The sequence below is a fragment of the Streptopelia decaocto genome (assembly GCF_964273445.1).
Source record: "Streptopelia decaocto genome assembly, chromosome: 1".
In the NCBI taxonomy this organism is placed as follows: Eukaryota; Metazoa; Chordata; class Aves; order Columbiformes; family Columbidae; genus Streptopelia; species Streptopelia decaocto.
The window spans coordinates 196,493,515-196,510,018 of record NC_138663.1 but is presented as its reverse complement, the minus strand read 5'-3'; the positions used below and the strand labels follow the sequence as shown (position 1 = coordinate 196,510,018).

Below are 16,504 nucleotides of genomic sequence, written 5' to 3'. Positions count from 1 at the left end.
ATATCAGAAAATTCTCTGAGTAATAAGGACCAAACCAAAGTGGATAACAATGCTCATCTGAACAGCTGACCGTTACATGTTGGTGGCACTACTGTAGAGAACAAGGCTCACATGCATAAGGACAGGCTGCAAAGCTGGGTCCCTGGACTGTACACTATCTGTATTTCTCCTATCAGAAAGGGTGTCTAGCTAGTGAAGAATTAATTTGAAAAAAGTTTCAAATCCTAATTCAATTCAAGATCCAGTGAAGGCCTAGGGCAGCTTTAGCTTAACACAAGAACCTTAAATTGAAAGTTAGTTATCAAAGCTATGAAAGTTATGTTCCAAATGCAATATGACAAAATTTGTTTCCACTAAATCTGGGGGAAATACCTGGACTCACAAGGGTAGATTAAATTTCCTTATCTTGAGAGGCTTTACATTCCTCTGGCTTCCCTGCATACAGCAATTGGATGCTTAGCTCTGCCCTCGTTCAGGTCAGATGCACCTTTGCTGGCAAGAAGCAGCTTCAGGAGGACAAGTGAGGACACCTCTGCTGGAGCCAAGCCAAGCCTGTGGAGGCTGAGACTGGCACTGAGTCTGGGACAGTGCTGTAACCCAGCTATCAGAAATGCTGTGCCACTGTCACATTGCTGCTGCCGCTGCTGCTGCTTCACAAGGGAGCTGTCAGCACTTCCAGCTTGGGGGTTCAAACCTGATCATCCCAAAATTGTACTTTGGTACTTCCCTGATGCTCCTGGGAATGACTGCTAAAATTCACAAGGAGACCTAGCATGGATAGTGTCACGTTGTGGAAATGTCTTCCAGTGAATCACGGGTTTTAGTTCATCTGAATTCTGAATAATCACTCAGAGTATCTTCTTTCAAAAGCAGTATTTATTTTTTTTCATCAGGATAAGATGCATTACATACTGCATAAAGTAAAAAATACTGCTAGAAAAGCTGCATTTAACTGAGATAACAAAAAAAAGTTTATATAGATTGCACTTGAGAAAGTAGGCTCTATCCCAGAAGAATACAGGAAATAGAAAGCTAGGGAGTAGTTTGAAATTAGGAATCTTTCTGAGTTTCCTTTGAAAATGTATTTATTTTGGGGGGTTCCAATTCCTCCAATAAAAATGAACCAGATTAGATTTTATAATAGCCTTGTTTTTTAAGTTAAAACAAAATGTAAACAACATACCAATTACTACATAGACAAAAGAGAAAATAAAGGCATGGAAACACATCTCTGCAATTTCTGCAAATAAATACAAAGGAAAAGTTTTGCTGGCATTTGGTATCACCAGGGTCATTCAGTGCAGCTCCAGGCTTGGGTTTTTGGGAGTTTTGCTTAGTTCATATGTTGTCATCACCACACTTCAACATAAAGCTCCTCCTTGACTCCTGCACTGACCTGGAAGATACTGTTTGGATAACAGACGGCAGCATGAAAGAGTGAATGGTTCCATTCATTACTAAATGTCCCGGGAGAAATACTTAAATTCTGTAACAAGTTTAGCCTATATTTAAGAAAGTAAACCCAACATTAAGCAAGAGGATAATCCCTCTTATGCCAATCTCTTTTTGCTTTACAGCTGGATTTTTCTGCCAGACCCTGGCAACCACTGCTGCCTGTATTTATTTCAGCTAGCTAAACTACTAATTGCTCAGTCTTTAAAACGAGTACTCATACCATCTACCTTTGTGAATCTCACTCAGATGCCCAAATCAGATTTCCAATCTTCCTACATAATCAAAAGAGAGAAAGAAAAGTTCCTACATTGGGCAATTTCAATGTAGGGACTAAGGCACACATTGGAAGAGCCTCTCTTTCCCAACTGCCTGTAGTGGTCACTCAGACTCCCAGACAAGACTGGACCCCCAAATTAGGAGGTGTAAATCCCCCTCCCAACACATGGCTGTTGGGGTGGAGACTGGGTGAGCAGGCAGAGGCACGTGGGTGATATCGGGCGCAGTGGGTGCCTGGTGCACGTTTTCCCCTGTGGGTGGGATTTAAAGGACCACTCAAAGGACAAAGTCAGGTGAAACGGGTGCTTCCTACAACCAATGCTAACTACGAGGCCAGAGTGCTCAGGCACAATTTGGGCATAATTCAGTCAGGAATATGTATTAGAATGCACTGTCTCAAAACCAATCAGTACTGTCAAGGTCTCGCATGCAAATTTCTTCCAAAATTAGCTAAAAATTACAGAAGGGCTAGGTCAATCTTGCTATTAAGCTAGTGACAGAAAAAAGAATGAAGTCTTCTTTAAACAGTCCTGAACTATGAAATGAAACTGGCAATCTTTGTTTACAGTGATGTTCTTTTAATGTGAATTGCTTTGAAAAATGATGAATCACTTCCCAAGTCCGCATTCAGGAGCATTTTTAAATAGACATCTGGGAGCCAAAGAGGAAAAATGGATATAAATAACAAAAAGCCCACACTTTTTGAATCTCAAAGGTTAAAGTACAGGAAAGAAAGTAACACACATTTCTAAGGGACGTTTCAGTAAAGTTTTGCTAAAATTACAAAAAAGCACTCACAAAATACTTGAGCTGATAAAAGGGGTAAGTCAGAACATTAGGGCATTTTTATAATAGAATTGTAGATTGCTAAAACACACTGGCTTGAAGGCTCTCAGTATTACAGCACACGCCAGTTTCCACTAATTATAACGCACTATTGTCAAACTACTTCACTCTTTCAGAGAGACAGAAGCACAAGAGGCAACACAAACAAGATGAATCAATGCAGCCTCTGTCTGCTATTAAATATAAAATCTCAGCCATTAAACATGCTGCCCCATTCCCTCTGTTACATTCATGATCAAATCTCCAATTCTTTGTCAGACTTAAATCTGACTGTATTTTGCATATTTGGAGCAGCACTTAAAAACCTTTACAGTTAGTTTGGAAGGACTTTTTTTTTCCTTTTTCAGCTAGAGCACTTTCATAATATTTTAAAAGGCATAGAAAGCTATGCTGTAGCTTTTAAAGTGCTTATTTTATTATGAGGTGGTGTTTAATAGTATTCTTCTGGAAGTTAATAAATGATGCACATTTTCCATGACAGACAGACATTGCTTAATGAGTTAATATACCTCAGCAAAATGCAATCAAAAAGAAATTCACTGTCAACAGTTTAACCATGGCAATGCACAGAGCTGAAATGAGACATCTAACCTTGGATAACTAAGATTAATGCATACATGACGAAGTTATAATAGTCCATATTTAAAACAAACAAACCCCAAACCAAATAACGATAATTAAATCTCAAACACAGCTTTGTTTCCCAGTAACAAAACTGCAAAAGAAATCAATATTTTCAACAAACGAGTTCCCTATCTTCATCGCCTGCTCGGGGGAATGTGGCACTCCTTGAACTGCAGCGAGGAGGATACAAGTGGGGGTTTTCTCTCCCTTTTTGTGTTGAGGGGGCTACTCCTGGGCAACTGTGGGAAGCTCTGGGCAAGGGGCAGGAGTCCAGTCCAGGCAGGTAGAGACCAGAATCAGCCCCAGCCCACAGAGATTTACTGGGGGACCTGGCTAGAGCCCCCTCTTGCAGAAGCTCCTGGACAATGGCTCCCATGGAGTCACTGTGGCAAAAGTACCAGCCGTCGCACCCTCCTGCTGCCACCAGTGTCCCAGCTTATGCAAAGCATCGACTAATTTCAGCACATGATTTGCTCGAGTACAAACAGATTTGACTTTATGGTTGTGTTATTTCATGCAGTGATGAATTTTGCTCATTATATCTCACTCTGTTGGGTGGGAACACTGGGAAGTTCCCTCTCAGAGCTGGGCAAACCATTTTACGCTCATACAGGCTCAAATTCTCTCTTCATTTATACCCACAAACCCCTACTGACCATCAGGAGAGCTGAGTGGGCAGAAATGGCAGCAGAATTTGAGTGTAGGAACAGGTGAGTGAGAAACAGAAACACAACACTATCTCTTTGCTAGCTACCACAAATACCTACACAACTAGTGAGCTTTGAAAATCTCAACCCTCAGAATCTAGCTACAGATAACCATAATCCTATATTCTTGGATGCTGATACATAAATCTATGATATACCTGTTCAGCTGCCATGGTGCTAATCAGCACAGCTATGCTGAAACACAACAATCATTTTTGCTAATTGCAAAGGCAGGCTAGTAGCAAAGTTCAAATGACTAGTGAGTAAAGGTCCTCAGAGCAAACCTGCTTAAAAGTAAATGTCCAGTAAGCCGCAATTAATATGTCTTGTTTTTTTATATCGTTTTAATTTATTTTTTATCGGGGTGGTCTTGAGCTGCAGACACAATCACAACGCTCATGGTGATCCAGCTGTATATCTACTAAGGCCATGTTGTTCCTGGTTCTGCCTTTTCTTCTGGGATGCCCAGCCTCAGGAACGAATTTCAGCACCTGGGAGGATCAACAGAAATGCATTGATTAGAAAATGTTGCTATAGATTTGAAGATGAGAGAGTTGGGACCCTATAGGCACCAACAGCCTTTAATGGCCCTGACCAGCACTTATTTGGACAAATTTTTAGTTCCAGCTTTTTCTTTCCACTCTGTGACATCTTGCTGTACTGTTCATCCTGGAGTTTTGACAAATTGGATTATTTCCCATATAAGACATCCTTATATTGTGCAGTTCCCTAACCATGCCCAGAGCTGCTCCTTTGCATGCAAATTATGAAGTGTATTTCCTTTGGCTTGTCTTTGCAGTCCCATACATTTTTAAATTGCTCTGCCTCTTCTCTCACTTGTATAATATTTTTATTCTAAAGAAGAAGGAACATTTCTTTAATATAATTTGAAATTTCTGAACACATATCTTTAGAATTGATCCAAAAATAAAGTGCCTGTGGAAGGCAGAAGGAGATGAATGGAGCTTGTGCAAAATATGTGCCAGATACCATTGAACTTCTCTGGAATCTGACTGTTGTTGGCTTATCTTAAAAATCTCTGCCTCAGTTTAAATAATTTGTTAAGAGATTGCTGTGAATAATGTGAAAAAAAAACAAAAAACCAAACACCAAAAAAACACACCACCAACAACCCACTAACCAACCAACCAAAAACCACCACAACCAAAAAGTTATTTCCTAGGGAACTATAAATCATATAAGAAAATTCAAAATAATTTTATCTAGGCAAGATAACACAGAGACTCTTAAAAAAGTAAGTTGTACTTTATAAAGAAGATTAAAAAATAGGCAATGAATACAAATTGCAACAAAAGAAATCCTTTTTGCATATATGGAAGAAAATACTGACAGTGGTTAAACACTGGAGCGAGCTATCCAGAGAAATTGCAGAAACCTTGAAGATCATAAAAATTAACTGGACAAGCCTTTGAGCAACCTCATCTAACTTCAAAATTCTCCCTGCTTTGAATGGGAGATTGGGCTAGACGACTCCCAGAGCTGCCTTCCAACCTGTATTATTTTATGAAGCTATGATTTCTTGAAAATGGCTTTATGGCTATGTAGAAAACAGCAATAATGTTGGATCCTATCTAATCTTCTGTGATAGTTTAAGTATGTAAAGTATGGACTGCAAGAAGCGGAGGAGGATGGTGTTTGTAGGGACATGCTTTGGGAGCCCACCGTAGGATGCTGAGTTGCTGTATAAGAGCTCATACTCCCACTAGCACGGTGGCGCAGGCTGAGGGGAGGAAATCCTGTTTTGATTCATTAGTTTGCTGTTGATGGGCCTACAGTAGTTAACAAAAGAGAAATTAGTTTCCAATTTCTGCCCTGAAACTGAAATACTATTTTGGACTAGATACAACAAATGAATTAAGACAAAGAACTCCTTAAGTCTCCTACAACACTTTTCTTCCTAGATCTCACAGCACATTGCACAGAAAGATACACGTAATTGTCAGATTTGTATAGATGGAGTACCTGAAACTGATTTGCTCGAGGGTCTGCAACACATCAGTAGAAAAACTACCAGTGGCATTATATGGTCCTTTCTCTTTTGAAGTCACTTATTTACTGGTGGGGAGCAGCACATGGAGAAAGCAAGGCTGCAGCTCCACACCTGGTGCTAGGCAGGTGGGATGGTTCTGCTCTCTGTGGCCTGAAGCACTCAGTCCAGAAACCATACACTGGTAAGGTACTAGAACTAACACATCTCACCTCTTGACAGGCTGCTGTGACTCAGGCTGGCTTGGCCAAGTGACTGCTGATTCACCTACATTTGTCTTGCTTGTTTAAAGGATGGAGAGAAGTCTGTCTTGTCTACGACCTGCCCAAGCCAATGGTCAAGGGGGACCTAAACATCTTTAGCGTCTCAGCCACAAAAACACCTAGGCTTCTGCCCTGAATAACAGGTCCCCTAACTCACTGATCATACTGTTACTCAATTAATAATCCTCTTTTTTTTTAAAAAAAAAAAAAAAAAAAGTATTTTCTGTACTTTGGAGTCGCAACACTGTACAAGAATTGAGATGGTCTCAATGAGGAGAGGGAATAAGGAGCTGCACACCAGATCAAGAAAGTATTAGCAATTTCAACAGAATCAGAAAGTCCCCAAAATTAAGTGTGAATGACTCGCCAAAGGTTAATCATGAAGGCTTTTGAGAGCAGGTGGGGAAGGGCAGGCATGTGAACAGCCTCCAGGATGAGACCATTCGTTCTCTACCTAATGCTTGAAGGGTAGGAAGGCCATGGGATGTAATAAAAGTGGCAAGCACTGAACACAGTCTATCCCTTTTGTGATAAAATTTATGTTTAACTTATGTAATACTGAGAGGAAGGACTGTGCCTAAGCAAGGTACAGACGTGCTGTTTTCACATGTTGGGCAGACGTATTTTTCCTGTTAGAAATGCAGTAAAAAGTATTTTTTATTTTTTTAAGCACAAAAATTGTTATGGATTTGCATTGATTTCAAACGTTGACTGCCTCAATATATGCAATAAATCCTGATGGACACCAGGACAATTCACTGTACCACATTGTCAGCCAAAACACAGAGGAACTGAGCCCAACTGGGTTGCTGTGATTATTACAAAGCTGAAAATAGACTGCTTCTTAAAAGATGACTTTTTTAAGAAAACATTCTTCTAAAATCAAGTACAGCTGCTGATGCTGAACCCACGGTAAAATTCTTTATTTAAAAAAGCCTCCTTTCATCAGAATCTGACAATTTCAGATGACTGGCACTTTGCAAGATTATGGGTAGGTAGATCTCCTTTTTGCAATTGAGAACAAAAGAAAGTATGCAACAGGATGAGAGCAAAGATGTGGACTTTATTTAAGCTAACAGACCTCCTGACAGCTTGAGGATTTTCCCTGTGTTTTATATTAAGAAACATGAGCACAGTATATGGGCTTTGCTGATAAGAGCAGAGAAATGAATTGGTAGGCACTTCCCCAGACAAGACAGGAAGGTAATGTTTGAACATAGCTGAAATGGGGCTGCTTTAATAGCTGATCACAGAACTGATGTTCAAAGCTCTCCGTCTAGCTTCCATCTAATAGTTTTAGTTTCAGCTAAATACAAGGGAATTGAAAAGAACAAGGACGTAAGGGCACTTCTGGTGACCACAGTAGCTGAAAGAAAACCCTTTGAAAATAGCTGCTGTTTATTCATTACATGGTCAGATCCTTAAAGGTGAGGAACTAATGAATTAATGAAAACAGTTCAAAGAAATTTTGTTCAGGACACTTTATTGCTGCTTTTTTTATGGGATCAGTAGTCGTAAGAAAATAGGGATGTGAGGAAGGTCTGGAATGCACAGAAGGTTCATGTGGGTGAAAAAGAACAATAACCTTGCAGTTTTCAAATTAAAAGAGCAATGTGTGTCACTACTAAAATGTGGTGCCTTGGCTGTTCAGATCATTGCCTCATAAAGACTATATGACTACAGCCATATTCCCCTCACCAAACACTGAGTTAATTATGGTCAGAAAACTATTAAAGCAATACAAAAAATCAAGACAGACTTAGCTTCTGAGCTGGGTTTGATGTTTATAGGTAATACAAAAAAGGTATCAGGGCCTTGTAGCACTCCTTCTGCAGACAGATCCATAGGAGCACACCAGTATGCTGGATGGCATTTTACTTTGTCGATATGCATGAGCATCTGAGAGGTTTCAAGGTGAGGTGACTGTGGTCACTGCATAATTTTCCTTGGGGGCAGTGGTGAAGGAAATATAAAGAAAATGCTTACATGCCTTTCCTTGCCAGGAATCTTGCTCATTGATCATGCACTGAATTTGGATGTCAACTTCTGAAGGATTCTTTAAATGAGACAGCAAAGCCATTACAAAAACCAATATCTGGATGCTAAAGCCAGAAAATTTCAAACCGGAATTAGGGCATGCTTGTTTAAGTCAGGTGAACTCATCGTCTGGACAACCCTCCAAGGAAACATGGGGTTTGGGGACATCAGAAGATGGCTGACTTTCCAGAAGGTATGCAGTACAAGTTTGGGTCTTGGTCTGGGGACAGCAGGTTGCTCTCCAGTGGTCTGTGGAGCACAGCAGGTCAGGACTGATGACTGGCAGCCCCTCTGATCTCAGCAGATCTGTAAGGAAATTTCATGGCCAGGGGCTGAGGAAAGCAGAGCGGTGATGACTGATGGGGAAAGGACCCAGCTAGAGATAACTTGTTCACCTTGACCCATACCTGGCATTTCTCCAGTAGGAGCATCAACAAAGAGGTGACTCCAGAGAAAGATTTACCTGAAATACTCATCTCTGGTGGGGCTGGCTCTGATAACTCAGAAAGGAGCCCAAAAGCTGGACTCATGGTTTGGGATGGGTAGAGCCAGATGAGAACCACTCCCTGCAGCATTTGCTGATGATCCTGGCCATGCATCATTTACCTTTGAAGTCAGGCAATATTTAGCCATGACAGTCCATGATAGCTGACTGCTGATTTAATAAAAAGCAGAGAGTAATAGGAAACCCAGACAAAACTTCTTCTAAATAATGATTTTTTTAAAAAGGGGTATCCCGTTACTTATATCCATTTTGTACTTACTATATTTATATATTTATATATTTATATCAGTAGTTTTTGTTTTGTTTTGTTTTTATTTTTTTTTTCCTATAAGCTTTAGAAGACCACAGATAACCAATAACTTGACTATGGCTTACCAAAGGATGAAGAGCAACTCTGTATGCTATTTTAGATAGTGAAATTTGTACTTTGCAGAACTTATTTTAAAATCCTGCTATGCAGCATTATCTAATCTCCTTCTGCTCATCCAAAAATACCATCATTCTAGCATGCAAACGAAATTATATTTGTCTGAGATTCATGAAAGAGGAAGCATCAAAATTGCATTCAACACAGATCCAAGTTCTGATACAGATGAAAGATCTTACTCCGCAATTTTTGAAAGTTATCTAATCCAAAGGTCACACACAGTATATCTGTGCTCTGAGCATAAGAAACCAAGCATTATGGGAATGTGGTTCATAATTTTGCATAAGGACCTTTATTCTAGTAGGCACACAGCCTAAAATAATGACACAGACCCAAAGCTGTATTCATTCTTACCAGAGATAATTCTAGGATAACAAGAAAAAGAAAAAAGAGTTTGTTTGCTGATCAGCTGTTGCATTCAAAATAAGGGATTATTAAATGTAGATGGGATTATGGATTCTGTTTTTTTTTAAATTATTATTATTATTTGTATGAAACAAACCACCTGGTTTTAATACAGCAAACATGGAAAAATAAATGAACTAGCTTACAACTCAGACATCTAAAACAGTCACTAAAGCTATGATGCCTTTGACACACCTGACATCAACACCACCCTCACTTTGGGTGATTTTGTCATGCATTATGGCTCCAGCTATTGCTTTTTTGCTGACTGAATACACATGTATCCCTTCCCAAATTGCCTCTCTGGCCAGACATGTGTCACAGGATCTCTCACTTGCTTAACTTCCAGATGTTAACCCAAGAACTTTCATTTAATTCTAGCAAATAATGAACCTTTTTTCTCTCATTGCACCCCTATGCTTTCTTCGCTCATCCTGTGACCTAGCAGTCGTTTCTGACTCATTCTGTTTCCCTGTATTTGCATTCCAAATAAATCCCATTGCTGCTTCTTATATAATATTTCTATGCATTAACACTTTTGTCAGGTTAAGTCTGTGCCTTTATTAGCATAACAACCTTTTATCTCCTTTATACATGTCCTATCAAATCCAGAACATACAACAATCAGACCATATTCCCTGCACACTGGTTTGATGATGCCAGCTCTTTTTAATCCCTTAGCAAATTTCCTTTGTTGTATCAGCAACATTTGTATAATTTTTGTCCAGCTATCTTATGCTTCCCTGTGTAAAGGCAGGGTGAGAATTATTGTCTTCACTCTCAAGTTCCTCCTTAAGGTTTGCTTCTCTCAAAAAACAGAAAAGCCCTCACAACACCAAATTGTATTAGTTACATTTGTAAATCTATCAGAACAACTCCTTTGTCTCATTGCAGTTCCATGTCACCTTTTTATTTTCTCCACTGCTCCCTTGTTCTTTTCTCCCCAATAATATTCCCTGCTGTCTAGTTTTCCCTTTACAATGTTTGGTCCAGTTAAAGCTGCTTCTATGCCTCATAACTTGTGCAAAGGCTTAGAACAATAGAATAGAATCACAGAATCATTTCAGTTGGAAGAGACCCTCAGGATCATCGAGTCCAACCACAACCTAACCTAACTCTAGCACTAAACCATGTCCCTAAGAACCTTGTCTAAATGCCTTTTAAACACCTTCAGGGATTGTGGCTCCACCGCTTCCCCAGGCAGCCTGTTCAATGCCTGACAATCCTTTCCATGACGAAATGTTTCCTAATATTCAATCTAAACCTGCCCTGGCACAACTTGAGGCCATTTCCTTTAGTCCTATCACCTGTGAGAAGAGCCCAACACCCTCCATGCTACAACCTCCTTTCAGGTAGTTGTAGACAGTGATAAGGTCTCCCCTCAGCCTCCTTTTCTCCAGGCTGAACAGCCCCAGTTGCCTCAGCTGCTCCTCATCAGACTTGTGCTCCAGACCCCTCACCAGCTTCATCACCTCCTCTGCACTCTCTCTAGTACCTACACTTGGCATTGTGTAGGCACTCTGAGGTGCCTGCTACCCTACTCAGGGCAGCAAGAGGTTACAAAGTAGCCACCCTAACACTAATCTAAATCGTTAAGAATTAATTGCATGTATGTCCTATGAAGGCACCAGACAACTCCAGTCAATATGAAACTTGAACAGAGGTATAACGCTGGAAAAAGAAAAGGAGGGGAGGGAAGGCATATTCTACACAGTGAAAAATGCATGTCTGTGCAGGAGAGACAAGTAACTAGGTAAAAGATGCAATCAGCTTTCACCACTTTGCTTTTTTCCTTATATGCCTTTTAGCTGTGTTGCTCAGCACTGTGTGTGTAGAGGTTTATACACTCTGACAAATTCTGGTTGCTACCTTAAGAGCATTTATTCCTCACGGAAACTCATTTCACATCTCATCAGTTACAGCAATGAGATGGGGAAACTGATTTCTTGTTTCTCTGAGGTATGTGCATGCTGGGTGGATGGCACAGCCGCAGCCTGAGCTGAATTGAGTCCTGGCCTGAGTTCCCCCACACCTCCTCTGGGCCGGGTTATCTCTGGGTTTAGAGCCCCCTGCCTCCTTCAAAGAACAGCTCTAGGCATTTCCAAAGAAACGTACTGCAATGGAAAACACGCTTTCATTTCAGTTCCCCTTTAGCAAGTTAGACAGCAGTAGACATGAGCATTTGATTAAGGTGTGCTGCATCCACTTTCATGAATTGCTTTGTCTTTCCTTTGCACAGAGCCCTGCAACATAACTCAGTATCGCTTAGAGTAGGCTGTGCCTGAGAGACATTTTGAGATGCTGCCAGCGCTCAGCCTGTTTGGTTTGCAGGGTTCATGACACTATGTGGTGAGTCATGAGTATTTATCCATGAGCTCTGATCTCAAGCAAACCCAGAAGCTGTGGAAAACCACAGAGCATCACAAGACTCCTGCAAAAAACCCCCACCCATAAAACTATCTGTTTAGTCAAGTTATGAACCCATTTATTTCTGGAAACTGCTGGGTATTTTGGTAAACTTACGGCAAACTTCCAGGTTATAAAAAACTCCCAAGATCTCATTATTAGCATTTCCCAGGGCAATAAAGAAAAAGATACCCCTTACTGTGGCATTCTCATTTTCTCATTTTCCCTGCTGTTGCATTATTTCTTACAATTGGACATGATAGGAAAGAGCAGTACAGTCTGTTCAGGGAACTGGAGCGGCACTTGCAGCTTGGGGAAATTAAAGGCTACACATGACAGCTACTACTCCTGCGATACCAGGAGGGAGCGCTCGGTGATGAGTACAGAGCGAGGCTTTGAATAGGAGCTAAGGGGGAACTAAAAAACGTTAAGAATACAAGGAGAAGGTAACCTTGTAATCTCCTTGGACTAGAAGCCAGCCTATGGTGTCCCCCATAGCTGCCTGAACACAGCCACTCCAGTACTTCAAGGCACTGACCACAAAGCCAAAAAAGAACCTATTGCTTCCGGAGTATTTGCCTGCCTGTCATTCTCACCCAAAAATATTGGGTAGCTCAGAAATGCCAAACAACTTTTAAATCCAATCGCATTTTTACTGTTGAGAACAAGCATACCCATGTGCAGGACAAGCAGCTTTGGTGGGTCCAGGAGCTGAGCGGATGAAGCTCCAGGAGAGCAGCTTGGCAAAATGAGCCTGACAAGAGAAATGGTCTGGAGTCTGCAGGACTCTGTTTCAGCTGCTACAAGCACCTTCTTTGCTCCACCATCTTGTATTTCCTTCTGGTGTCTTTTGCAAGGAAATCAAAGTAATTTTTAACCAAATTAACAGCTCTGGGGATTTCATAAAGTGTAAAGCTCTATCTTTTGTTATGCAACTAAAGGCTTTTCGGTTCAGGTTAGTGGGTTTCAAATTGGCTTTGAAAGGAGTAAACCAGCTCCATGGTTCTAAAACTGGCATGTCAAGAAGCTCCTCCCCAGGCATTTAATAAAATTAGAGTTAAGTGACAAAGGAGAATAAAGAATAAAACTGATTAGCTCTGCGTGGCTAATAATAATAATAAAGTGGAAAATATTTTGGACTAAAATTAATGGACACATCTTTAGTATGTCAGACGTGAATTTATCTGCATGACTTCTACTCATGTTAATGGGAGCCACTTGGTTTAATTTCTGCTCACTGAGCTTTTAATTCATCCCTAAGGGATCAAGTTTAAATTTAAACTTACAAAAGCCATTTAATGTTAAAGCTGAAACACTGTCTTAAATTCATATAGTTTTCAAAGAACAAAGCAGTAGTGAAATAAATTTGCAGTAATGTATTGGTGTGAATATTGAATTTCCTGAATTTAGTGATTAGTTTTGGTGTGATGTATGTCTTGACATCCTGGTTCTGACCAATACCTGGTTAGTGTGATATTCCAGTGTGCCAGCACCAGATGCTCCCAAACACCTGATAAAAAATAAGTGCTTGATAACATGTTTATAATCAGCATTTTTCTTTTATAGCTACTGTCAATAGTTGGCTGAAGTTCTGATACAGATGTGACCTGGGATTCTTTAGTTTACATTTTACTTCTAAATCTCCTAGAATAATTCTGAGTTATGTACCACCCATATTTATGGGTTGAAATTCCATATATATTTACTGTGCAAAAAAACAAAGTTTCTTGTTAGCATTTTAAATTCTTTCCCTTTCAACCTCTCTTGGACTCTACTTGTACTTTTCTTTTGGGTACTGTTCACTATTTTCTACCTTTCACTGTGTCCTCTCTTAATTATTATATATATTTTTTTTCTAAATGAAATTGCCCCAAACTTTTGAGACACTTTCTTTACAAATGCTTTCAATGTTTTTCTTCTGTATCTCCCCAGATGTATATTTTCTCTTTCTATTTATCTTTTCAGCTCCTGCTTGTATCCTTCTAAGCACCAACAGTAAAAACCCAGTACAAGTAGCCCATCAATTTATCCAGGCCATAAGAAATATTTGCTGTGTAATTACCTGTTCACCTCTCTTCCTGCAGAAGACTGTCACAGAATCACAGAATGGTGGGGGTTGGAAGGGACCTCTGGAGATCATCCAGTCCAACCCACCTGCTAAAGCAGGTTCACCAGAGCAGATCACACAGGAATGTGTCCAGGTAGGTTGTGAATGTCACCAGAGAAGGAGACTCCACAACTTCTCTGGCCAGCCTGTTCCAGTGCTCTGGCACCCTCAAAGAAAAGCATGCTTAGATGGAACATCCTATGGTTCAGTCTGTGCCTGTTGCCCCTCATCTTTACATTGGGCACCACTGAAAGGAGTCGGTCCATCCTCTTGACATACCCACCCTTCAGATATTTGTAAGTATTGATAAGATCCCCTCTCAGCCTTCTTTTCTCCAGGCTGAACACACCCAGCTCTCCCAGTCTCTTCTCATTAGAAAGATGCTCCAGACCCCTTATCATCTTTGTAGCTCTCTGCTGGACTCTCTCCAGTAATTCCTTGTCTTTTTTAAACTGGGGAGCCCAAACTGGGCACACTACTCCAGATGTGGCCTCACCAGGGTAGAGTAGAGGAGGAGGAGAACCTCCCTTGACCTGCTGGTCACACTTTTCTTAATGCACCCCAGGGAAATGTTTTTTGTTTGCTTGTTTGTTTGTTTGTTTTTGGTTTTGTGTGGGTTTTTTGGTTTGTTTTTTGTTTGGTTGGGTTTTGTGTGTTTTGTTTGTTTTTTCCATCACAACTGCACTAAACAACTGTCCTCCTGAAATTCTTCACAGCGATTCACTACTTGACCTTCAGTCCAACTTCCACCCCTAATTTCTCCCTCCTCCCCTCATGCACCCAGTGTTAAACGAATAAATAGTGGAGCCTGCCCATCCTAATGCTTGCTGCTTTTCCAAACTGCACTTTTAAGTAGTTACATCAGCCTTCTGAAAACCCTCACAGAATTCTCTGCTGTTAAAGCACATTATTGCCTGTGCTAGCCACCATTTTTGCCACGTCTCTGTGCACCTCCTTCGAGATTGATCATACATGAAACAGCACTTAATCCACATGCTGGGGGAACCCACATATAGCTACTTTCTCTCATCTCTTCCACCTCTTTGCTCTTTATCCCTTAACTGGTTTCTAACCCATGTCTGATCTTGTCTGGTTGATTGTATGCTCTCTGAAGGAGGTGCCAGGTCTTTTAGCATTCTTGACAACATTGTGGTGCTGCATAAATATTTATTCATACATAAGGCATTCTGAGTTCATTTTATCAGCTCATAGTCATCTAGGTGTTTTATACCTATTATTTTTTTTTTTCCAATTAACTTTCCTACCACTGAGATAAGGCTTTCCACTCTGTAATTACCAGGGCCATCCCCTGCATCTTGCTTCAAATTAGATAAAATGTTAACTATTCTGTAGTCCCCGGTGATGTGGAGTATGCCGTATTCTGCAGTTAATTGTGAGAAAAATCTCTTGCCTTGGAAAAGAGTAACCAAGCTGCTCACCGTGAGCCAAAGGTCTGACCTTCAACAGCCCACTGCTATTGCAACCCTAGGGTCTCATGAGTTAATGCCTTTATGGTATGAGACCACACCACATCCAGATTAAAAGTCCATAAAGTTTACTTTCACCTGAGACTTAGGTGAAGTGACAAATCAGGCTCTTAAAAGACATGTGCCAGAAATAAAGTCAGCATGGCATGCAGATACCTACTTTCAGACAATTGAAAGGATAATACCAAGTACCTTTCTTAGATATGTTCACTTTGGTGAACATGGTTCATGTCTGGTTCTGAAAACACTGGTTTAGAGGCAAGAACAGGAAGTGATCTTTTCTTGTTTTTACCTGTCTAAATGTGCTCTGAATGGATTAAAAAAAACCATAGTGGACTTTGTTCTTATGCAAAAAATTTGCCTTCCTAAAAAATTACTGAGTGGGAGAAAATCCAAGGCAAAAAGATTCAGCTGCTTCCTACAGGTAATAAATCTGGAAGGGAAGAGAGTTTACAAGTTACTTGTCATTTCCAAGCATAGTCATACTTTTACAAGACAGAGCATAAAACAAGAGTAAGTGTAGTCAAATGCCTCAAGGAACACATCTCTGTGTTACTAAAAGGAGTATTTCCAGTGGTATATACATCCATGATGTATCAGTCCTTTGCTGGGAAAAATCAGTTCAGTGTAACCCTCCTTCTTGCAACAAAGTTCCCTAGGATGTTGTTGTAACATCCACACAGAGAGGTGGCAAAAGTTAGCTCCGACTTCTTATAAATTACCTTATCCATAAATACCTGTTAAAATCCCTTTTTAACACATATATAAACTTTTTCCACTCTGCTTATTCACTACTTCCAAATGCAAATTGCTGGGTGATTGTTTGTATCCACTATATACCCCAAAGACAGACATTAATCAAGAAAATAGCAGAAGTTCTGAAAAAAAAGAGAAACTAAAGTATCCTGAAGCTATGCTATGATGTTATGTATGTATTATAATGTGATATTA

General features: G+C 40.3%; 1 protein-coding gene across 2 annotated transcripts in view; it reads right to left on the bottom strand.

The window, feature by feature from the left end:
* Nucleotides 1-858: 858 nt before the first annotated feature.
* Nucleotides 859-16,504, bottom strand: part of PDGFD (platelet derived growth factor D) — a 144,158-nt gene continuing 128,512 nt past the window's right edge. For both annotated transcript variants that reach the window (XM_082074536.1, XM_082074535.1), the window contains exon 7: nucleotides 859-4,399. In XM_082074536.1, the coding sequence (XP_081930662.1) occupies nucleotides 4,265-4,399 (135 nt within the window). In that variant the 3' untranslated portion in view covers nucleotides 859-4,264. The remainder of the gene's footprint in view (nucleotides 4,400-16,504) is intronic.